Genomic DNA, 25,357 nt, shown 5'->3' with positions numbered 1-25,357 from the left:
CAATATTCTGAAATTGAATATGAGAAATCATTTTCCTGAATTTAGATATAACCAAAGAATCTTCCCTATCAGTTAAGCAGATGAAGATCTCTGTTCACAGCAAAGTGGGGATTAAATGACTCATTACAAAGCACTTAAAACTATCTTTTGTTTCAAATTAGAAATATAAACCTCATGAAATAATAAAACTATTTTATGGGGATTATAATACATTCTGCTTTCTTGTCAAAAAATTGCTGAAGCAGCTTTTTCATATTGGAACAATTGGACAGGTCAGAGCATGCAATGATTTTCTTTTCAAAAGATGAATACGCAAAAACAGGTGAAAAAGGAATAATGAAGTATTTTGAGAAAAGGAGGGGGAAGAAATATGAGGAACCACGTAATAGGAATGTTCTTAAAATTTGCTCCAAAGTGCAGAAAATATACTCAATATGAACCAAAAGTAGAGCAAGAGATGAAAAAACTTCGGGTGTAACATTCCAGCGTTTGGAGATCAGAGAGAAAATTTAAAAAAAATATTTTCCATACTTAAGAGCCTTTGAGTGGTTCAATCAATGAAACAGAAAAGAGGAATGATTATAAATACTTGGGTGGGGTGAAAAGTGCCTGAATTTAGGGCTTTACTATTTACAGAGGAAACTGGGAAAAAATAATTCACATAGTTCAGGGGTGTCAAACTGGTGCCTTTGCGCCAGATGCATCACATGTAGGCCATGCCCATCCCAACTCCGCTAAGGGGAAAAATCATCATGTGATGGCAACATGACGCTGCAAATTTGACACTGGTGACATAGTTCATTTGAGATAATGAAAGAGAATTGGAGTAGGTAATCACTGCACTTCCATATTTTTGGACTACAGTTTACCAAATTCCTAGACTTCAGCCAAGTTGGTTGAGATGAATTAGAATTTTATTCCCAAACATTTGAAAGACATTAAGTTGCCCATATCCAGCCTAAGAATATAGAATTTCTCTAAAAGAAATGACTAAGCATTCCTGTAATAGACTGAATCTAATATTTATTATTCAATATTATATAACATCTTGAGCTAGCAGATGAAACTTCAAAATGGTATTTCTGAGCCATTCGTTATAAAAGTAAAAATTAAGATTTAATTTGCAATGGAATATTTGAATGTAACTTTCACTCATACTGGAAATCCATACAGTAATTTGGTTAAAACTAGCTTGTATCTCTTATGCAAAAATTACAAATTAAGTAGTTTCTTATGCAATACCTTATCATATTTGCTACTGGAACCAAATCCAAATATTAAGAGGTGCCCATGGGAATCTGTACATGCAAAATGCTGGCCATCAGGAGAGCACTTGCAGTCAAACACAGCACCATGTCCTTGTCCTTCAATCTGAAATACAGCAGCACACAAATTAGTACTCAATACCAGAAATCTATCCCATTTTCAAAACGTGACACAACCTATTAAAAAGAATCCTATTAAATAGAAACAATCAATATATCATACATTTTTATTTGTAAATGAAATCAAGTTCCCAGAATTAGGAAACTACCTTTATATTTGATTATGTTCTTGATGGTTTAAGAAACCTGAAAATTAATTAACTATAAAGAAGACTCATCAGATTAACTTCTGACTCAAATTAACTTCTCACTAAACTTATTTCAAAGTAAACATGTTTAGAATCAAGTTATTTAATTCATTATTAAAATAAGCTGTAATGGGGGGATCCATCCTTAATAATATTTGCAATGGGACAATTTGCTATGGCCATGTCGCCACCGTCATCTCACCACAGCCAATTTGCTGTGGACAACTCACCAATGGCCAACTCACGATAAGATAGCAATGCGATAAATGTTATCCACTCTTGTTTCTTTGACATTATTTTCATTTTTGTCAATGGAAATAATGTCAAAGGAACAATGGTGGATAACAGTTACCTTTCGTGGAATTGTTCATCGTGAGTTGGCTGCAACAAGCTGTTCCAGAGTGAATTGGCCATAGTAAGATGAGTTGTCTTAGGCTTAGAAGAACAGTTGCCTACTTCTGTTTTTGTCTTTGCATACCTGAATTAACAGTCTATCCAGAATTCAAATATTAATAGCAATTTTCCTTTCTGGTAAGAAAAACTCCATGGTATTCTGTATAATTTACTTTTGCTCAATTTTCCAACTGCAGTGAAATGGTACGTATATAGCTAGTTGTTTATTCAGTTTAATGCAAGTACTATATTTGACTGCTTGCAACTCATCTAAAGAACTCCAAATATTTTAAAAAGAATTTTACCTGATACCTGATTTTCTGTTTTCCACTTCCATTAATCCAGAACAAATGGGTTTTTGTTTTTCCCTGTAACCTGTCAATCAAGCACAGGTGACCAATCACCACTCTGAACTTTCATACCCTACTAATATTCCTAGTTGCCAATAATTTTGGTAGCAGTAAGTAAATACCTGTTCCGCCTATCTATAGAAAGGCTATGAAATGCAGAAATGCATGTAAAGGAAATAAAAATTTCCTTCTACAAATCTAATCAAGTGAGCATTAAAATCCCGGGGGGATGATAAGGAATCTTTTGTCTTAACATGATTTTAAGGTCCTGATAAAATAAGCTGTTCTAGGTTATATATTATCAGATCCAGGCAGTCTACTAAACCTCAAGATCTTAATAATGCTAGATTGTATCTGACTATATAGAAGTTTACAACAAAGGTAGGTATGCTTCAAAGTAGCAATAAATCAAAGTAACAAAGAGACCATATCTGTATTTGTATCAAATGGAAATGATTTCCAAGTAATGCAGTATGGATTTAGAAAAAGTTCCTATTCAATGTTCTTTGCAAGTCTTGTCCATGTAGTTCCCAGTTGTGTCAATAATGACTCAGAGACAAAAAAAATCCCTAATAGGAAGAAGTTTAAAAACTTTAAAATTGTAACATTCTTTGCCTATAAATGTGCTACATATGCAGCATCTTATGCAATGTAATTAATTCCCTACTTCTAAATAATCTGGAGCACATCCATTACTTTATTTCAATATAGCCTCAACAAATCAATAAAATCAAAATATTTTGTTTTCTCTCTCTTTATAACAAAAGACAGGAAGTGACCTGTGTTGGTTTGTTTCAGTACACATATTTGTATAAAGGCTGTATGGCTTTTTTTTCCCACCTATTTTGGAGTTGCAAAAAACCCTAGCAAATTATAGAAAAGTATTTATGCAAAAAAAAAGTTGAAAGCGCAGCTAGATCATGTTATATTATTCTAATGAAGTTTAAAAATTGCACCAAGCACCTAAAATTCAGTTCAATCTGTCATACAATTTACATCTTTGTATTGAGAACTACAGTGGATATAAACGTCTATAAAATGCAAAGTTTTGAGATGTAAAAAAAAATCAGACCAAAATAAATCACTTCAGAATTTTTCCACCTTTAATGTAACATATAGGCTGTATAATTCAACTGAAAAACAAACTGGAATCTTTTAGGGGGGTAAATAGCAATAAAAACCATACAATAGTGTGGTTGCATAAGTGTTCATACCCTCTTACAATCAGGAACATGGCTGTGTTCAGAATTAACCAATCACATTCAAACTGATAGTAAATAGGCAGTATACATCTGCCATCAATTAAAGAGACTCTTATCAAACCCATAAAAGTTCAGCTGTTGTAGGAAGATGTTTTCTGACATTTACTCTTAGTTGCATTTTACAGCAAAAGCCATGGTGTGCAAACAGTTTACAAATCATCAAAGGACTCTCACTGTTGGAAAGTATCAGTCAGGAGAAGAGTACAACAAATTTTCCAACACATTTGATATATCATGGAACACAATGAAGACAGTCATCAACAAGTAGAGAAAATATGGCACAACAATGACATTACCAAGAACTGGATGTCCCTCCAAAATTGATGAAAAAAAAGAAAAAAACTGATCAAAGGGTTATATCAAGAGGCCTACAGCAACATTACAGCAGCTACAGGAATTTCTGGCAAGTATTAGTTATATATTATGTGAGACATCAATCTCTCGTGTTCCTCATATGTCTGTGCTGTAGAGTAAGGTGGCAAGATGAAAGTTTGTTCTTACAAAAGAAAACATCCAAGCCTGGCTACATTTTGCAAAAACGTACCTTAGGTCTGACAAAAACCTGGGGGGAAATGTATTATGGTCTGATGAGACCAAGTTTGAACTTTTTGGCCCTAATTCCAAAAGTATGTTTGGCATAGAAATCAACACTCCATATCACCAAAAGTACATCATACCACCAGCGAAGCATGGTGGTGGCAATGTTATAATTTGGGGCTGCTTTTCTCCATTGGAATTGGGGCTTTAAGGCGAAGTTGGAAGGAGTCATGAACAGTTCCCAAATATTAGTCAATTTGGGCACAAAACATCTAGGCATCTGCTAAAATGCTGAAGAATTTAAACTTTTAACACAACAGCAGCCCAAAGCATACCTCCAAATCAACAAAGAATGCCTCACCAGAAAAAAAGATCAAAGTTTTGGAATGGCTCAGGCGGATCTCAGACCTTAGTCCAATTGAAAATTAGTGGGGTGACCTGAAGACAGCTGTGCACAGATTTTCTTGCAATGTAACATGTCATGAAAGAGTGGGCAAAGATTCCCAAGGCAAGATGTGGCATGTTGATAGATTCCTACCCCAGAAGACTGAATGCTGTCATAAAATCAAAAGATGCTTCAACAAAGTATTAGTTTAAGGGTATGCACACTTATGCAAATGAGTCATACATTTTTACTGTTCTCAAAAGATTTCAATTTTTGAAATTGAAATTGAATTGTAAACCTTCAATGTTATGTTAAAAGAATATAAAATTCTGAAGTAATTTTTTTTTTTTTACATCTCAAAAACCTGATATTTTAATAAGGATGTGTAGACTTTTTATATCCACTATAACTTGCACATAGTATAGGAAACAGAGATGCAGAAAAATAAGGTAAGTTTAGGGTCCTCCCCTCATCCCTTATGTATTTATTTGGAAAACCATTATTAAAATATAAAGATGTGTTTTAAACAATATTGCCAGCTTAAACTACTCTATTGTCACTAGTGTAAGTACAATTTATGGATATACGTTATAAGGGCAAGATTTTAATGTAGTGGTGTTCCCCAAAACTCAATCTGTTTTGACTCTAAGCATCTTGCTATTTCTTAAACAGTTGACTTTTTCAAGAATCTACTTCTAAAGACGTTTAAAAAAACAAGCAAATTTGATCTGAACTCAACAGATACATGACGACATGAATCCAGATGAGTTCATGAAGCATATTTCTCCTCTATAATACATTTATATTCACAGTGCTGAATCCAAGGAAAAAACTATAAAGAACATTTTTCTACTTCATATTTCAGAGTTCCTATTTTCAACTGAGGTGATACTCAGAAAGATACATCTGATTGCCCAGTTTAATCAGTTTAACTTCATATGACATTTGCAATTTGAAGATGATGCAAGCTTACTTGGCACATCTGGCTGACTTTATGGATTGAAAGATAAAACTGGGTCAGGGCTGGCGAGAGCCAGAGTAATATAAGCAGTATCACCATGCAAGCTACTTTTCTATTAGTATTGTGTGCACATATGCCCAAAGGAATCAAGCTTGCAAAACTGTTTTTGTCATTCTGATGAAAGCAGCAAGAGCCTACTGACACTGCTGATCTAATGGGAGAGCCTAACAGATGATACAGGGGTTGTAAACTAATTTAGGAAGCAAACAAATATCCTGGAAAGAAAGTAGCAGCAAACCATTTCTATACTGTTGCCAAGAAAACCACACAGTTATGTACTTTCTGTTCAGAAAGACTTCCAGAGCTCGGGGTATGAACTTAGTAATATGGGCTGTAGGCTTATCTTTTCAGAGGTTCTACCGGTATAAAGGAATAAAAAGGGAGGGGGCAGTGTGTAGCAGAGTTTAATGTGCGGCTAAAGGAGTGGTGTAAAAGGGAAGGCTTTGGTTTTATTAGCCATGATGTCTGCAGCTGGTCCAATGAAAAACTGTACAAAGAGATGGTTTGCATCCATCAAAGAAAAGGACTGAGTTACTTGGCATTAAATTCACAGATTTCCTGGATAAGCATTTAAACTGAACAGCGGGGACAGAAAATTAATGGATTCAGAACATTTCTGTCCCCAGCAACCTAAAACTAATAAGGATATCAGTGCATGCAAAATAGATGTTTGTGCAGGTAAGATTACCAAACTCTATGCCAACCAAAACCAAGCATTTAATAGTGAGTGCCATACCATGTGCACTAATCAAACAGGTGGCAAGAAAGTAGGGGCAGGCAGGCACAACACAGGTTATGTAGACAGGAAACATAGTGTCAGACATAAAGATCTCAAGTGCCTATATACAAATGCACAAAGTCTGGGGAACAAACAGGGTGAACTCAAACTACAAATACATGAAGGTAAATATGATATAGTTGGAATAACAGAAACTTGGTGGGATGAAACCCATGACTGGAACATACTTATAGAAGGATACAAACTATTCAAAAAAAACCAGACCCCACAAAAGAGGAGGTGGAGTTGCACTGTATGTAAAGGACCACTATATTGCTACAGAAATGCATGAAACCAAAGATGAAAACCTCCTAGAATGCATATGGGTCAATATAAAAGAAAAAAAGAATGACATGGCCATAGGTGTATATTATAGGCCACCCAATCAAGCAGAAAATATAGGTGTCCTTTTTGCCAGCCAACTAACAAACATATGCAGGAAACACACAACAATAGTAATGGGAGACTTCAATTATCCTGATATCAATTGGAAAACTAATTCTGCACCAAGTGAGAAATCAAATAAGTTCCTAACCAACCTAGCTGACAACTTTGTTGTCCAAAAGGTAGAGGGTGAAACTAGAGGGACAGCCATACTGGACTTAATTCTTACAAACAGAGAAAAGGTGATAGAGGGAGTTGAAACTGCAGGAACCTTGGTTGAGAGTGACCATGTCATACTAGAATTCAACATAACACAAACACAAGCAACAGAACATAATGACACCAGAGTCTTAGATTTTAAAAGAGCTGATTTTAATAAACTCAGAGAGAACGTGGGAAAGATTCCATGGATGAAAATCCTAAAGGGGAAAACAACTCAAGAATCTTGGGAAACTCTAAAAAGTATGATCATAGAAGCCCACACCAGCACAATGCCACTGAGAAAGAAAAACAAGAAATCCAAGAAGAAACCAGCATGGCGGCACAAAGATCTCTCTGGCAAATTGAAAGAAAAAAAGGACAAGTACAAAAAATGGAAAGAAGGACATACAACTAAGGCAGAATATCAGCAGATAGCCAGAATCTGCAAAGACGAAGTCAGGATAGCAAAGGCTCAGAATGAACAAAGACTTGCAACAAAAGTCAAAGATAATAAAAAAAGTTTCTTCCAACATATAAATAACAAGAAAAAAATCAAGGAAACAGTTGGTCCACTAAAGAGAGAAGATGGCAAGGAAGTAACAGGCAACAGAGAGAAAGCAGAACTGCTTAACTCATTCTTTGCATCCGTCTTCACGCAAAAAGAAACTATACTTCAACCCACCAAAAACATAACTGTAAAAGTTAGACCAGAAATAAAAGTTAAAATAAGCAAAAAAATAGTAAGAGAACACCTGTCTGATCTTGATGAACACAAATCACCAGGGCCTGATGGATTACATCCCAGAGTTTTAAAGGAGCTGGCAGAGGTCATCTCAGAACTACTGCACCATATCTTTCAAAAATCCTGGAGCACCGGGGAACTACCAGAGGACTGGAAAAGAACAGGTATGGTTCCCATCTTCAAAAAAGGAAAAAAAAAACAGACCCAGGAAACTATAGACCAATCAGCCTAACATCAATACCTAGAAAGATACTGGAAAAGATAATAAAAACACAGATCTGCCAACATCTAGAAACAAGTAAAGTAATAACTAGCAGTCAGCACGGGTTTGTTAAAAACAGATTATGCCAAACCAATCATTTCATTCTTCAACACAGTGACTAAATTTGTAGACCAGCAAAATACAATGGACATAATATATTTAGATTTCAGAAAAACATTCGACAAAGTAGACCACAACCTACTTCTTAGGAAGCTAGAAAAAAGTGGAATAGATAGCACCACCAATAGATGGACTCACAACTGGCTGACAAACCGTACTCAACGAGTAGTCCTTAATGGGTCTAAGTCTACATGGAGGGAAGTAAGCAGTGGGGTGCCACAACGTTCCGTCTTAGGCCCAGTACTCTTCAATATCTTCATTAACGACTTAGATGAGGGAATAGAAGGGGAATTTACCAAATTTGCAGATGATACTAAGCTGGCAGGAATAGCTAACATCCAAGAAGATAGGCTCAACATCCAGATGGATCTTGACAGACTAGAACACTGGGCCGTATCTAACAAAATGAAATTCAATGTAGTGAAAAGTAAAGTCCTACACTTAGGCAAGAAAAACCAAAAGTACACATATAGACTAGGTGAAACCAGGCTCAAATAGCAGTAACTGTGAGTGGGATCTTGGAGTCTTAGTGGACAACCAGCTAAATATGAGCCAACAGTGTGCAGCAGCAGCCAAAAAAGCTAATGCAATCCTAAATTGCATTAACAGAGGGATACAATCAAGATCAAGGGAAGTACTAATACCACTCTATAAAGCCTCAGTAAGACCACACCTAGAGTACTGCATGCAGATTTGTTCACCACATTACAAAAAAGATGTTGAGACTCTAGAAAAAGTGCAGAGAAGAGCAACCAGGATGATTAGGGGACTGGAGACTAAAACATACAATGAATAGTTGCAGGAACTGGGCTTGCCTAGTCTAGTGAAGAGAAGGACCAGGGGAGACATGATAGCGGCCTTCTAATGTTTGAGGGGCTGCTACAGAGAGAAGGAGGGGGGTCAAGCTATTTTCTAAAGTGCCTGTAGGCCAGACAAGGAATAATGGATGGAAACTGAACAAGGAGAGATTTAACCTGGAAATAAGGAGAAACTTTCTAACAGTGAGAACAATCAACAATCAACTGCCCTTGGAAGTTGTGGGAGCGCCATCACTTGAGACTTTCAAGAGGAGATTGGACTGCCATTTGTCAGAAATGGTGTAGGGTCTCCCGCTTAGGTGGGGGGTTGGACTAGATGACCTATAAGGTCCCTTCCAACTCTGATTATCTGTTTGCCTATTTGATCTGTTTGAGTCATTGGGATACAAGCTACTCAGTAGGACATCTTTACCATAAATATTTAATGCAATAGGCCTTCGCTTTATGTGGAATTTAAATAGGAGTACAGCCTTAAGGTCAAGCAATTTCTTACAATTATTAATGTGCTAATAGTAACGATTAACAATCAAAAACATTGAATAGTTCATGTCTAAAACAAATCGTACTGCTGTCTGCTACATTTACATCAAAATTACGATAACACCCCCACCTACAAAAGCAAAATCCTACGATTAAAAACATAATTTTATTTTGCCTATTCACCCCATCTATAAAAGCAAAATTCTACGATTAAAAACATAATTTTATTTTGCCTATTCATGTGTATATATTTCTCAACAAAAAAACAAAAAAGTGAAAAATGCAAACTATTTTGTCAGTAATAGTGAGATAAGGAATTAACTTGTGTACCAGAAGCTTCTGCTTGATTAACAAAAACCCATTTGCTCTGAATTAGTAGATAGCGTATTATCCAAGGACAGTTTAAAATTATAACATTTCAACACTCTTTTAAATATGTCATCAAGATACAAGCAGTATATATACAAACTAGAAAGGGGACACATAGTTGTAATTCTTTAGTTGCCTGGATTAAAACTGTTAGAAATAAAATTGTTCTAGACAAATAAGAACATGACTATTTTTGTTTATTGTATCTCAGCTTAATAAGCCACAGCACGAACTATTTTTTTTGTGTGTACATTGAGCTAATTTGCTTTATTCTTTGACTAAGCAATGGTTAATACAGTAAACCTAAACAATTTATAATTTCCTGGATCCACCTAAACCATGGCTATCAAATAGAGGTGTAAAGTCTTTGGATCTAAAGCAAACAAAGATGCTATTATTCTGGAATGGGCACCCTCATACCAGACCCAGTATCTGTCAATAACCCTTTCAAAGAACTGAATCTTTTCCTGAACTTATAAGGAAGCTGCAAGGGCTCAGGAAAATACATGCTTGCTTTGAATCCAATTTCTACAATACCTCTGTTCCAAACTATTCACATTTCTAAGACAATTGAAGAGCCAAAGTTGTTGTGAAGTATTAAACTATACTTTTCTGATTATATATTGTATTTTGGTTATGCTTATAGTCAGGATTAATTATAAACATCACTGATTGATGTGCAACCTGAATGAAGACACTTCCATTCAGGTCTTCACACCGAATGAACAAAACTATGAAGCTCCTCCTCATCACCTACTGGGCAGGGATGAGGGAATGCTTCACAATTTTTTCCCCAATTTCTTTCTGAAGGCCCATAGTGTCTTTACGTTGTTCAAATTTAATCCAAGCTATAAATTATATCAGAACAGTCTGGGGGTTAAATATACATAACAGAATGGGCTGTCACAACTAATACTATGACTAAAAACATATCATTCCTCCTTCTGCACATTCCACATATTCTGGCGATTTTGGGAGAGCACAAAATAAGAGCTAGCTGTTCTACACATATGTATCTTATTACCCAAGTGATAAACAGGAGCTCCCAAGAGGAGCAATATTACATTTTATTATTGGGATTACTATTATTAATAATTTGAGATGTTTAATCACCTATTCAAAATATTTAAAGTAAAAAGTTACTTTTTAAATTACTTACTATGAATTATTAAACATTTACTATACAACTCTATCATTTTGCATTAGATTAATAACAGATAGAACAAACTTTTGCAAGATGTTAATACAAACAGTATATTTACCATATTGAAGTAAGAGCGAATTTTTGTTCCCTTTGCCAAATCCCACACTATAACATTTCCATCATGACCAGCAGAGAACAGAACCCTGGGATCAAAGGGGTGACTTTCAAGTACAAATACTTCATCTTCGTGACCCTAGAATAATTTTTTAAAAGTTGGAAATAAAATTCAGTTGAAGACATTGAACCAATTTACTAAATCAAAAAGTAACCAGACAGCCAATCAACAAAGAAAGGATAATGCAGTATAGAAGAATAGAAGAAAATTATCAATTGTCAAATTTTGCTATTTGCAATATACAAATTTTAAAAAACAAAATGCTGTTCAGCAAGAACTGTAGGAACTTCAGCTGTTGGAATTACTAGAATACAATTAAATAGTAGGATTTCTAATAGTGAATGTTCTTTGAATCCTCCTCTATAACCTGATGTAGTTATTCCAACTTGGTTCCCCTGCCAGTAGGAATGTTTAAACAAACAGGAAATCTCAATAGTTTAATAATAATGTAAACCACAATCTCTAGCCAGTTTCTCTAGTGAAAGGACAGAGTTTTAAACCAGTTCTCCAGTCTAAGGATACTAATTCTCACCCATTGCAAGGTTTCCTAATTCATTTAATTACTCCTGCTGGCAAGAACAACCAAAAAGAATCAAACAGTATACATTAAGATGTTTATTTGAACACAATAAGCTAAATATATACAATATCTAAAAACGTTTATTTTATGACTAAACAAAATAACTGTTTAAACTCCAAAAACTCATGCAAAAAACAAAAGAATGTGTTGGTGTTTTTTTTTTACTATATAATATTTTGAATTTAAATTCTATACTAAGTCTACAACCAAAACACCTCATTTTTAACTGATTATCAATACTGTATGAAGACAAAGCTATTTCCAGAAAGTAATTCCTCCTATTGTTTCATTACCAATAAAACATGAGTAAGTTGACCAGTGAAGGAATTCCAAACTTTCAAAGTCATGTTGTTAACTGCAGTAATAACAGAGTTGTCATGACGGTCCCATGCCACCATAGTGACTTTCAATTTTGTAATTTTGTCTTCTACTCCTTGTAGGGTTTGTCTACAATGAAGAATTAACAGAAAATAGAAGCATTATAACAATGAGAAAATTTCCAAAATATATCTAAAGATTTTAAAAGTTTTAGTTGATGACTATAACAAGCTTATTAATATTAGGAATGAGATATAAGAGTTTACTGGACAGGAAAATCACCGTAAATATGCAAGTCCCACTGGTTCATATGGGCCAAAGTAGGGAAGCAGTTTAGTTTCCTGCTGATGTGACTTACAATTTGTAACTATTGTACCCTATTACTCAAGAGATTGCAAATGGAGACAAGACTAGCACTTTTATTCATTCATAGAGGTACTGTAGAAGGGTAGGTTCCATGAATAAAAAAATGTACTACTTTCATTAGTTATCCCTCCTCAGAGAGGAGCAAGAAAGAGTAAAACTCTAATCACAGTATACCATTAACCGGAGAGACCACAGCCCCCAAATCCATGTTCTAATCCTTACATAATTAGACATGTTTTTATTTAAAGACCTTTGTATTGTATTTGCAATGTTCATTAACAGTATTCATCAAACAGTAGATCTGATTACAGGTAGTCCTCAACTTACAACCATTTGTATAGTAACTTCAAAGTTATTATAGCACTGAAAAAGGTGACACAACTGGTTTTTATACTTATGACCATTGAAACACCCCATTCCCAGTCATAGGATCAAAATTTAGGCACTTCGCAATTGGCATGTATTTATGACAGCTGCATTGTCCTAGAGTCATGAGATCAGCATATGTAACCTTCTCAACCAGCTTGCAACAAGCAAAGTCAACAAGGGAAGCAAGATTTGCTTAGATTCATTTAATAACTGCAAAACATCACAAAATCTAGTAAAACTTACTTAATAACTGCCTTTACATCTTTTAATTTTATCCATTCAACTCTTATTTAAACTTCAATATATACCTTAAGGTTGTAACATTCAATATAATACATAATACATAACTTCCAATTGAATTCTGCTTGGTACATTCTTATAATACACACTATATTCTTTTTAAAAAGGATTATAAATATATGTAATTAAAACCCTCATTCCATTCCAATTCAGTTCTATCATTAATATTCATTAAAGTCTTAACATCTTTAACATTTCTTTTCAATTAAATATCATACTTCCTTGAAGACACGTATAATCTCCGTAATTAATTTTTCCGTTATTTCTCTTCACATATGTTTTATAAATCATTAAATATTCATTTTATTACATTTATTTATTAACAAACATTCCACTAAATTACGACAACTATTTTATCAAACATTTTAATCATACATTGTTTCATATTTTCTGAAATTATTTCTATTTCTAATATAACAACACTATCTTATGTACCTTTGCAGAATCCCTTTTTCAATTAGATTTTCACCCATTATCTCTAAATAGGCCCTGTTTCTCTATATCTTGTTTCTGTCCTTTATAACTTATTTTCCTTTCTTTCTTCCCTCTCTTCTTCTCCCTCCCCTTTTTACTCCCTTGTCTCTCTACTTCTAATTCGCTCTTCTGCATTTCCCTCTTCTGTTGCTTTCTGATTTTATACTTATTTTTCACTCTATTCTTTTTGGGGGTTGTTTTTTCCAGTCTTAAACTTTCCATTCTCTTCCCCCCTTTCCTTCCCCCCCCCCCCACCTAAGATTACTTGTTCATTAAAGATGGCTTCTTCTTTGTCGCAATCTTCTTGTTCTGCAGGCATTTCTTGTTGTTTCTCATAGTTCCAAATCTCCATTTCTAAGAACTGAAATACAAAGCCAAAAGAACCTCTCCCTTCTTGTGCATCTTCTTTGTACTTTTTAAGTTCCATTTTCAGTTCTTCTAAGAGTGGAGCCATTTTAAATACTTTTAAACAACCACCTGATTAATTTTAGTCATTCAAATGCAGTAACCAAGAATCCAAAGATCACCAAGTAATCCAAATACTCCTGAGCTGTTTCTTCTTATTTCTTTTTTCACTTTCTCTTCCTGGGGTTTTACTATTTTGTTGCCATGTTTCAGTTAAAATGTATCTTTTAGAAGTCTTGTTGAGCTTTTACTGTGAGTTCTTTTTAATTCCAGGCAGTCTCCTCCCTTCGAGATCCTGCCCTTTTATTCTTTTTCTCTCCTTTCCTGTTTTCAAAAGCTTTTAAGTATCCACAAATCTTTATTATCCCTTTGACTTTTAATTTTCAGCATTAAATGCCTATTAATGTCAAAGTGGATTTTTTTCCAATTTCTTGCTTAAGTCTCTTAGCTGTCAGTATAGGAAAAGGAAAAAAAAACCAAATTCTTTCCCTTTTCTCTCTCCTTCGCTGCTTAAAGATCTTCTTTGGGAACAATGTTATTGTTTTTTTTTAATAGTTTCAATTCCAGGGTACCTTATTTGTTGCTTTTGCTGTTTGACCTGGTCAACCAAAACTTTCTCTTCTTATCTTCCTCCTGCACATTCTTTTCCAGTCAAGTTCTTCTTTGTGGTGGCCATTTCTGACCACCGCTACAACCACCTTCAGGAAAGGGAGTAATGGCCAGCTGGGGAGGAGAGATGCGGCTCTCCTCAACCCTGCAGGCAGTCTCCCCCTTCTTCATCACCTCTATGGGGGTGGCTGAGCCCCGAAACCAGCCGGCTCGGGGTGGTCCAGCAGCGAGCATGGATCGAAACCGGGCAGAGTCGCGGTTTCAGTCTGTCGCTAAAGAAGCTCAAACTGGAAGTCAAAAACTGAACATTCTTAAACTAGATGTATATGTTGAAAATTCTTTTAGGTTTTTTTAAATGATATATTCAGGATCCAATGTGCAATGTATAGCTCCAATCAAAGGAACCCATCAAACACCAATATGCTTTTGTCTATTCCTATTTTTCCCTATTTCCAAATGCCAAATTTTCTCAGGCTTCTTCCTCAGAGGAACACTCTGAATTCCCCACTTCACACATCCCAAGCTGTATCAACACTCTGGTTTTTTTTCAATTCAGGTTCAATTTATCCCCACCCCCCACTTCCACACAATTGGCACCAGTGTCTTTTCTATCTGTTCACACCTGTGTCTGTCTATGCCCTGTATAAGGAACTGGAGCGCTTGGCAGGTTTGGAATTCAATCTGCTGGGTTTCAGGCCAAACATGGCTTTGAGAACTGGTCAACTATATCTTCCAGGATCCTCAATGCCTTTGTGGAACAGAACTTTTGCCTCCTACCCATCTTTATGCAGCAGTGTATCTAAACAGTATGTGTTTATCTGTATTTTTCACATCACCACGAAATTGACAGAACCATAGTAAACCCATCTCTGTGTTACTGATAACTAAATCACCCATAACTAAAAGCTCTCTCATATTGGGTCCTTACTAGTTCCTTTCTTCTTGAAATGACAGCAAGGGAACTATGATTCTAGAAGTAGAACAAAACTATTAAATCTTGAAAAATCTCATCTACTTATCTCTCCATCTCACCCATCAAGCTTTCAAGAAAACCACCTTGTTTTCTAAGAGTCAGGAATTCACTGCACCACCACAAACTCAAAATTGAAAGAAATCTTGGAAATTAGTCCTAGCTTGTTTCCTTACCAAAAAATTATTTCTACCTTAACATCAATAACAGAAAACAGGTAAATACAAAAATAATTTACCCTGAGGGACGGGTAGCCATATCCAGTAAAATGCTTTTCCATTCCCTTCTCTTGAACATCCAGATACGTGCTGTTCCATCACGACTTCCACTCACAAATCTAAAAAAAAGAGAAAATATATCGTTATACATCATATGTGTTCCTATAAAAACATTTAGAACTGATCATAGAAATCCAAAATGTAGTTTAGCAATATTAGGCAGGTTCATGCATTTTAGGAACCAAATGAATGGGATTAAAACACAAGCATATCCAAAATAAAAGGCACTGGCTAATGAAACTCCTGGAAGAAACACAGGAAATCAAAGCAAGTAATACAGACAAGGAAATTAGTCAGTGAGTCTGTGGAGAAAACAATTCATAAACATAAAAGGCAACTGAGTACAGGTAGTCCTTGACTTACAACAGTCCACTTAATGACTAGTCCAAGCTAAAATGGCACTGAAAAAAGTGACATGACCATTTTTCATTCTTACGACTATTGCAGCATCCCCATGTCACTTGATTTACATTTGGATACTTAACAATTGTATGACGGTTGCGGCATCCTGGGGTCATGGGATCATCTTCTGCAACCTTGACAAGCAAAGCCAATGGGGAACCAGATCCACTTAACAACCATGTTACTAAGATAACAACTGCAGTGATTCGCTTAACAAATGTGGCAAAAATGTCATAAAATGGAGCAAAACTCACTTAACAAATTTCTCACTCAGCAACATAAATTTTGGGCTCAATTGTGGTCATAAGTTGAGGACTACCTGTATTATAGTTTTTTTTATTTTTTAAATATAATTTATAAAATTGGTATGGATATGGAACTACATATGACCTATAGTAATACATAGTAACTACATATGGTAATTACCTAAATGACAACAGCTACAAGTTTTTAAAATTAGTTTATAAATAGTAATTACAGGGAAACAGTTCCTAGTTCAGAAAAATTACCAGTAACAAAATTCAAGATCAATTCTTAATCATTTCTTTCTATTTCAAAGTGCAGGTGTTGGTCCTCAAAACCCTCAGCAGCTTTTCACATCTTGGCTTTGATACCAAAGTTTTTGAAAGGCTGCCTGCTCCAAATAAACCTACACTATTATTAAACACTTCACTAGAAAGCATGTCCAGTATTATTTTGGTTTTGGAAATGAGAAAGTAGCACACAAAACATTTTAAAGCTGTGAAATGCTGATAGGGAAATACTCTTTGTCTATTGACTGACTGATTGTCTGGTGTTTGGTGATCTTGAAACTATTGTCAAAGGTATTATTATTTATTCAAGTATCTAATCCTTCTACTTAAAACATTCCCTGACTTCTTCTAAGATAAATTGTCTGGAAATTGTACAGCAAAGAATTTAAATTGTGCTGAAGCAATGCAGAAAATATCTGATTCCAAATCAAAAGCAAACTTTCAAAAACAATGTGAAAATAATCTTTTCCACTTGATTTGTAGCAGTAGCATTCATTTAATTTCCCGCCTTTTTTTTCAAAAATAACTTAAATAACTCTTTCTTCCTCCTATTTTTGTCACAATAACAACCCAATCAAGATGAGTTGGTCTGAGAGAGAGTGACCGCAAGACATAAGAGTGAATAATGACTATTATCTTGCTTTTCTGGAATAGTGTTTGAGATTTAGAGACTTGACACTATTGGATAAGAAGCTAGGCTATTACAGGTAGTCTTTGACTTACCACAGTCCATTTAGTGATTATTCAAAGTTACAACAGTACTGAAAAAAGTGGCTTATAACCATTTTTTAAACTTATGACCATTGCAGCATCCCATGATAATGTGATCAAAATTCAGACACTCAGCAACTGACTCATATTTATGGAGTTGTGGTGTCCTGGGGTCATGTGATCCCCTTTTGCAACCTTCTGGCAAGCAAAGCCAACGGGGAAGCCAGATTCACTTAACAACCATGTTACTAACTTAACTGCAGTGATTTACTTGGCAACTGTGGCAAGAAAAATCATAAAATGGAGGATAACTTACTTAACAAATATCTCACTCAGAAATTTTTGGCTCAATTGTGGTCATAAGTAAAGGACTATCTGTATTACTAACTCGGGATAGTTGGCTTGGCAAGTATCCTCTTGGGAGGGAGGGAATCTCTTCATCACTGCTATACTTAATATATGCAATAATAACTCAGTGGTAATATTCTAAAATGGCATGATGAAAATATCTCAAGATAGGTAATCCAAAGAGACAGAAAGTGACAAAGAGAAGTAGCATTCACAACCTTGTTATCCCTAATCTTAAAAAACAAACAGTAAACATTCAAGCAAGCTTAATGATATTACTCCAGTATCCATTTCCTCCTTGCCAAAACACATAAACCTTGCCAAATCATGCCAAATATTTAAGTGAGGCTTCATCCAATAGCATGGACCAGATTGAACAGCCTTTAACCCATATTCAGAGTGAGGGCTAAATTAAATTCCCAACTGTGTAATATTCCATTAGCACAAGATAACAAAATTAGAATCTGTAATAGGCCACCAAAAAGAAGTTGTAAGCTGAAAAATTGAATGAAGACCAAAATAGGGTTTAACAAGGTGATAAAACTCATCAAATCATTCAAATCCCCTTGGCATCCTTTACATAAAGAAATGATGTTACAATGTATTATGTGCCTATTGCAACTCATGGTGTACTAAAGATCTCAAATCTTCACATCATTTGGTAGCTACCCGATTTGATGTATGACTTCAAAACAGGTTTCTGCTTTAACAGTATGTTTTTATTGAAGCTTTTTCAAATCAAAGCACCTTTTCAAGCTTAGCACAATCCTACCTATCCATGCAAGAATACAAAGAAAGTTTCAACTGAATTAAAGAGGGCTTTCTTACAAGACCTTTCAGAAACAAAGTTTGTTGTGAAATGTGTATATATAAGTATCTTTTTCATAAACAAACCTTAGGCAACTTCAGTAACTCAGCAAAAATCAGACATTGAAGCTATCAAATATTAATTAAAGCACAATAGCATGTACATTTAATGGGAAATAAGTTCTATATAGTATAAAATACGTTACAGAATGCAAAATCCAAACAATTGCTCAAGGTATGTCTAATTAGGTAAATTAAACTTGATAATTAAAGTAGCATGTTGAATGTTAACAACTATGTAACAGGACAGTTTTCATAAATGTAGTGGGAAAAAATATGAGATTAATATACAAGTAATTTGCTTACCGATTACTGGTATTAGAAAACTGAATGCTGTCCACTTTGTCCTGTGTGAACAAGAACAAAATTAACATCGTGATTATAGATTATTAATTTACTTCAAACAAAGAGTTAAACAATTTAGAGAAGGTATTTACAGTATGAAACTCCAACTCTGATATCTTCTCTGGCTGACCTGATCCAAAGAAATAAACCCTAATGATATGATCTGTACTTCCGGTGGCCAGAAACATTCCACCTAAAAAAAAAGTAAACATGAAAGAAGTATCACTATCAATTTGCTAAGATTTACTATAGTACTATAATCTTATACCATGTGTTTAATATTAGTTCCATTCAACTGCTAACAAGCAGTATATCACACTAACTCTCTACTACAATCATACATCAGCTTCCCTAAATTTATTCCAGGACGCTTCTCCCATGAAGAAACAGAACATGACTAAAATTATTTTCATTACACAACAGGTTTTTCAGCTAAGTATTAGAATTCAAGATAGCAAGATCGACTCAGAAACTATTACATGATTATTTCTAAACTTTCATAGGCACTATCTATTTGAGAACCAGCATATTGCAGAAGGTAAAGTGAAAACTCAATGGGTGGGCCTTTCTCTTGGTCAAACAACCTACCAAATAGGATTGTTTTGGAAAAACTGTGGAAGGACTATATATATGTCACCTTGAGCTGTTCAAATAAAAGCAGGATAGAAATGTATCAAATATGCAGGTAAAGTGTATAAGCATCAGTTAAGAATATTGCCATTTGGAGATTAGCAGGAAGAAGATCATAGTGGGCATTTTCAAATTATAAATATCATTGTATTGTATCCACTAATACAATTAATTTTGGGGAGGAGAATTGTGCAATTTACCAGCACTAAATGAAGAGCAGATCATTTGAACTCCGGGTCTTGGCCGTTCTGTAAACTTTGTTGGCCTTGGACTGCAAAGATTTTAAAAATATATATAATTAAATATATTAAAGCAATTTAAAATGATAACCAAATTAAACAACAATTATTAAAAGATTAAACACAAGAAAATATTTCTGAGAGAAAGTGAATGAAAATCTCCTTCAAATTTTCTGTTTTAGATTGGTCTATCATTCATAATAGGTATTTATTTATTATACATAAAAATATATTGGATATAGATACCATGTTTCCCTGAAAATAGGACCTACCCTAAAAATAAGCCCTAGCTCAATTTTCTCGCTTGCACCTAATATAAGCCCTACCCTAAAACAAGCCCTAGTGAAGGGACATTGGGCTTGGCCAGCATAGGCAGCCTGCATAGCACATTTGAGTATCTGTGCAACCAGCAGACAGAAGCAGAGACGCAGAGGGGAAGCAGGCAATCCATACAGGCAGAGGGAAAGCCGAGCAAAGGCAGGCTGGAGCAGTGGGTGGCTGCGGGAGGCTTATCTTTGTGTCTCTAGGTTTGACTGCAGACCATGCAGCGCATCAGGAAAGCCTGCCTTCCTTTCCATGCCTTCCGCTCTGCGCAGCCCCAGAGTGCACTGCTCTGGATACCGTCGGTTCCCCACACACTTGCCCGCACTTATATGTACACTTATGTGCACACTGGGGTGGGCGCCCAGCCAGGGTGATCACCCTGAAACCGTGTTTCCTTAAAAATAAGCCCTAGTGCTTATTTTGGGGCCAAAACGAAAATAATTATTTTCAGGGGAAAATGGTAGATAGCAAAAGCCAGTATGTTTTATACTCAAAATAACTTGGATTTAAAGAAATTTTACGACTGAAGGAAACTTCTGTTCAATATCACCAACTGGCATTAACATTTTGATTTATGCCCATTGAGTCAAACTAAAACCCCATGGACCTCTGCAGGATATAATAAAAGCTATTGAACTATATACACTGCATACCCACAGGTATGCATTATTTGATTGCAGCCTTTTTATATTCTCTGATGTCTATTTATTGTATATCTCTGAATATATATATCCAACTCCACTTTTTCAGTGCTCTATTATAGGAAAACTAAAGTATACTAATTTAAGTATATTTAAATCATTAATTTAAATTATGTTTGACTTAAGTCTATTTCATAATTAGTATATATCCCGAGTAGAAATGCATACTATAAGTGTATTTTTTTACAACTAAGTTATTTCTAAAGTGTAAATATAAACAATCCTATGGTCATGCAGCTGACATTCCTTTTAAACCGCACAATTGCACCATTTTCAAGAAACTGAAAAGAGTTTAAGCTATAAAATTAACAGCTCTCCACTTAAGAGTCTCCTTTGAATTAAGCTTGATTAATGATTTCATGCACACATCCACATATATTTCTTGGAAATAAAATGGAAGTAGTTACAATACTTTTTTCTAGAATATATGATTTCCCTTTCTAATCAACAGACTATGCTTTTTTCTGACAATCATCTGTACAAATATTAATCAGATCTAACTCTGATTTCCTTTTCAAGAGCAAATAAGGTTAGCTAGGTGTTGCCACTTAGCTACATCGAATGGTTGGCTGAGCATCAAAAAAGTTATCAGGAGAAAGAATGGGCTATAAAATGCTTAGGATTTAATCAGCAACAGATCTACTTGATCATGTGGGAGTGAAAAGGCAGCTGATTTATGTCTGTTATGGTGCTGGTGATTGGTACTACATTCATACTCCACATTCTTCAAAGTGTATTTTGGATGCCATACCTGAAGTGCTCCACATCCCTACTAATAATTAAGTTGTGTGTTTTCCAAGACATAGAAGTAACCAATATGACACAACAGTTGATATAATGTCAACTATTAATATCAACGCATGATCTACTGCATGTATAAATCCTAATCTTGTAATTCAGAAATCTGCCCCATTTTTCTACAGAAATTTTTTTACTGTTTTTGATAAAATAGTTTTAGTTCACAGACGAATGCAAACAAAATGCTTCCAGCTTTTGAACAGTTTTTTCAAAATACTACATGTAATCTTACAGGAATACAAGATACAAACTAACTTGATTTTAAGTGTGCCAGCATCCCACAACCAAAAACATATTGTGCCATCTGCACCAGTTGAAGACAAGTATCTCTTTGAGCCACTGCATAGGGGAGAAAACTGCAAAAAGAAAAAAGGTAAGAAAAGAAAAGTAAAACTGTTAGGTAATTTTTTCTATTTATAGTAAACAAGGAAACGAATAATCAAGTGATTTGGAATATACTAAAGATCATTACCACCACTTCTACAAAAGGTAGTTGCAACCAAATGCAATGCTCTGTCAGAAAACTATTTGCAACAGAAAATAGAAAACTATTTTCTCTCTCATGCACAATATTTTTTATGTACAAGCACACATACACTTTGCCTTCTTTCCTAGTTTCATTTTTTCACAACAGTGAAAACCATGCATGCATAGTTAATTACAGCACAGTCCATGAAAAGGAATATGAAGCATAAACTGTTTTACTTCCTTATTGGTTATTTTGCCTCCAAAATTTTAAATCTTAGTCATCTATTTTACCTGTAGAGATGTTATAGATGCACTGTGTCCTTGTAGGACAGCCAAAGGAGCACATGTTCGAAGACACCACACTCTGATCATCTTGTCACAGCTCCCTGAAGCAATCATGGTATTCTCATAATTAACAGCCATGTCTGATATTTCCGCTGCATGCCCTCTTAAAGTAGCAAGCAACCGTCCATCATCTGTTGCCCAGATTTTCACAAGACAGTCATCAGACCCCTATAAACAGATTAATCATCAATATATATTTATTTATAAGGTAAGCTAGGCTATGAGATCTTCCCTTGGATTCAAGGAATACTTTAGATAAGGAAGATTATTTGAAATCCCCCACATGTACACTGTATAGCATAATTTTAACCTCCCCAATATACTAGATACCTTTTTCTCACTTTGTCTGTTGAAAAGTACACACAGATAAAGGTCTGCTGTTTGAATTTAAGTGCTTTAAATGCCCTGAGGTTTTATGATTTTCTTAAATCTAATTACATGGAAGTAAAAGAAAAAGCTATTTATATAACACTGACATGCCTCATTACAGCTATTACACATGCTAAAAATTAAGGAAGAGCAACACTGTTCATTCCAAATACTGCATTAATTGTCAGAAACTCTGTTCAACAAGGACTAGAAATATTTTTTCTCATTATGTTAATACAAAGATTTCCCATCACTACTAGTATTTATACATTCCTAACAGATAAGTAGAAAACAGCTAAGCAAAGAAAAACACAAATGTTTTTTCAGACAGACTGTAATTCTTTCACTGGAAAGCAGTATAATAGCAGTTTCTTTCAATGTTATGTTCGTTCTTTATTGCAAATGTTGCTTACCTATCTTAATGATACCTAGTAAAAATTAAAATAAAATCACCTCAAGCATTATCACCATCATTTACTTCAACTATCCAAAGGAAATGGTTCAAGCTTATTATGTTTCTTTCCAGACAGGTATGGGGAAAAAGGTAGTAGTATTAGTTAAGGAAAGTAAAGGAGACTTTAGGAATGCATTGAGTTTCAAAACATATTGTTTGTAAGTTTAAATTGTCAATAAAAATATTGTAATGTCTATTTCAGCCCTTTTGTTCTTACTAAAGCCTAACCTTCCTTACATTTATGTTTCAATTCTACTAATTCGTATCAATTACATTCTCCCTTTTTCTGTTGGTTTCTCAAACATCTATTTTTCTTTCATTTTATTTGTTAATTTGTACTCATTACTCTTTATTCCTCTTACATTGCAGAAATACATTTTTAAAATATTTTCATGAATCTGCACTTACTGTGAATATCCGTCTACCAGTCCGATCAAAAGTTACACAATATACTGAAGACAAATGTCCCAGGATTCGTTTATGCATTTTCATGTGCTGATACACAGCAGTTGGAATAAGATGTTCCAGTCTGTATTTTCCATTAAGCTTTCTTGAAAAGAGAGTTTCAGCTATAAAATATATATATATATATACACTTAGATATATATTCAAAAAGAAATATATTTGTTAAGCAATAAAGATTTAAGCAGTTATTAATATGCATAATTCGTGTAAATAAATGTTTGTAATGAACAATTACAATAAGCCACTTAAATAGATTACAAAGAAAATCTATCATAACTTCATTCCATGAAGGAATCTCATCTCCCCCAGATTTCTCAAGTCATATGAGACATATTGCTACACAGTAATTTGTAAGAATGTAACAAATACAGGTAGTCCTCAACTTACAACCACAAATGAGCCCAAAATTTATGTTGTTATGTGAGACATTTAAGTGAGTTTTGCCCCATTTTACAATCTTTCTTGCCATAGTTGTTAAGTGAATCACTGCTAGTTGATAAATTAGTAAGCTGGTTGTTAAGTGAATCTCTACCTCTCCATTGACTTTGTTTGTCAGAAGGCTGCATGACTCCGGGACATTTCAACAATCATAAACATGAATCAGTTGCTAAGCATTTGATCACATGATAATCAAGGGGATGCTTCAAAGGTCGTAACTGTGAAAAATGGTCTTAAGTCACTTTTTCCAGTGCCGTTGTAACTTTGAACAGTCACTAAATGAACTCTGTCGAGGACTACTTGTACATAGGTATATATACCATTTCATAGGTCTCAACAGTAATTGAAACGAACAGAAAAATTATTGCACTTTGAAAAATCACAGATTTGACCAATATTATTTCCCTTAGACCAGGGGTGTCAAACTGGCCGGATAAGCTTTGCAGTTCTCCTCTGCGGGATGGTGGGAGGTTGGCATGTCCCATTTTCAGCCAGTTTTCCAGGCCATTTTGGCCCTGTTTTTCGGCCCATTTTTCAGGCCATTTTGGGCCCATTTTTGAGGCTATTTTTCAGACCATTTGGGGGCAGTTTTTCAGCCGGCAGAATGCTGCAGGATCTGGCCCGCAGGCCTTGAGTTTGACATCCCTGCCTTAGAGTGAAAGATCCTCAGCCATCCGTGTAAGGAGAAATTGGAGTAATTTTTTTCAATTTCTAAACAGACTGCAATGTGAAAATACCTTTGCGTATAATTCAACGAATAATGCATCTAACTAAAATATAACAATTACATTCTTGTTCTATTTGATCAAGTCCAAGGCAACTTAAGGAAGTACTTTTGCCTATATAGATGCCTATGCTCTTTTAGACTTTATGTTTGGAAGTAAAACCGCAGCTTAATTTGCCATGGATTAATTTGCCATGTGTGCAACTATTTCAATAGATTGTCTGTGTCAGGGTTCCGGCGATTGCCCTAATTAAATCATGAGCCTCGAGCCAAGAATAGGGATGCTTTACAAGTTGACAGTCTGATTAAAATTTTGAATGTCAGAGAAGCACTCAGGTACTTCTTCCTTAAACATCATTTGTTCTGTAATCATTTAAAATTATGTGGTCACATTATTAAAATGCAAGGACTTGGCACACTATCGGATTTACAGCAGCAGGGGCAGCCAAAAGAGCAGAGATAGTGAGAGATAAGTAGCTGGGGGGAGGGAGAGAAAAGAAGAGTGGAAGAGGAGGCAGACCCTCGCTTCACCA

At 35.0% G+C, this 25,357-nt stretch overlaps 1 protein-coding gene across 4 annotated transcripts in view; it reads right to left on the bottom strand.

Moving 5' to 3' along the window:
- The window catches only part of PHIP (PHIP subunit of CUL4-Ring ligase complex), an 84,510-nt gene that overhangs the window by 42,064 nt on the left and 17,089 nt on the right, over positions 1–25,357 (bottom strand). For all 4 annotated transcript variants that reach the window (XM_026695125.2, XM_026695126.2, XM_087915032.1 and 1 more), the window contains exons 7-16: positions 23,606–23,766; positions 22,321–22,542; positions 21,817–21,917; positions 19,700–19,770; positions 18,962–19,062; positions 18,831–18,871; positions 15,624–15,722; positions 11,868–12,021; positions 10,938–11,072; positions 1,243–1,371 (exon numbers count right to left, since the gene is read on the bottom strand). In XM_026695125.2, coding sequence (XP_026550910.1) covers positions 1,243–1,371; positions 10,938–11,072; positions 11,868–12,021; positions 15,624–15,722; positions 18,831–18,871; positions 18,962–19,062; positions 19,700–19,770; positions 21,817–21,917; positions 22,321–22,542; positions 23,606–23,766 — 1,214 coding nt within the window. The remainder of the gene's footprint in view (positions 1–1,242; positions 1,372–10,937; positions 11,073–11,867; positions 12,022–15,623; positions 15,723–18,830; positions 18,872–18,961; positions 19,063–19,699; positions 19,771–21,816; positions 21,918–22,320; positions 22,543–23,605; positions 23,767–25,357) is intronic.

The sequence above is a fragment of the Pseudonaja textilis genome, chromosome 1 (assembly GCF_049901715.1).
Source record: "Pseudonaja textilis isolate UNSWEBS1 chromosome 1, rPseTex1.2, whole genome shotgun sequence".
Lineage (NCBI taxonomy): Eukaryota > Metazoa > Chordata > Lepidosauria > Squamata > Elapidae > Pseudonaja > Pseudonaja textilis.
The sequence above is the reverse complement of the archived record's forward strand: the minus strand, read 5'-3'. Positions and strand labels throughout refer to the sequence as shown.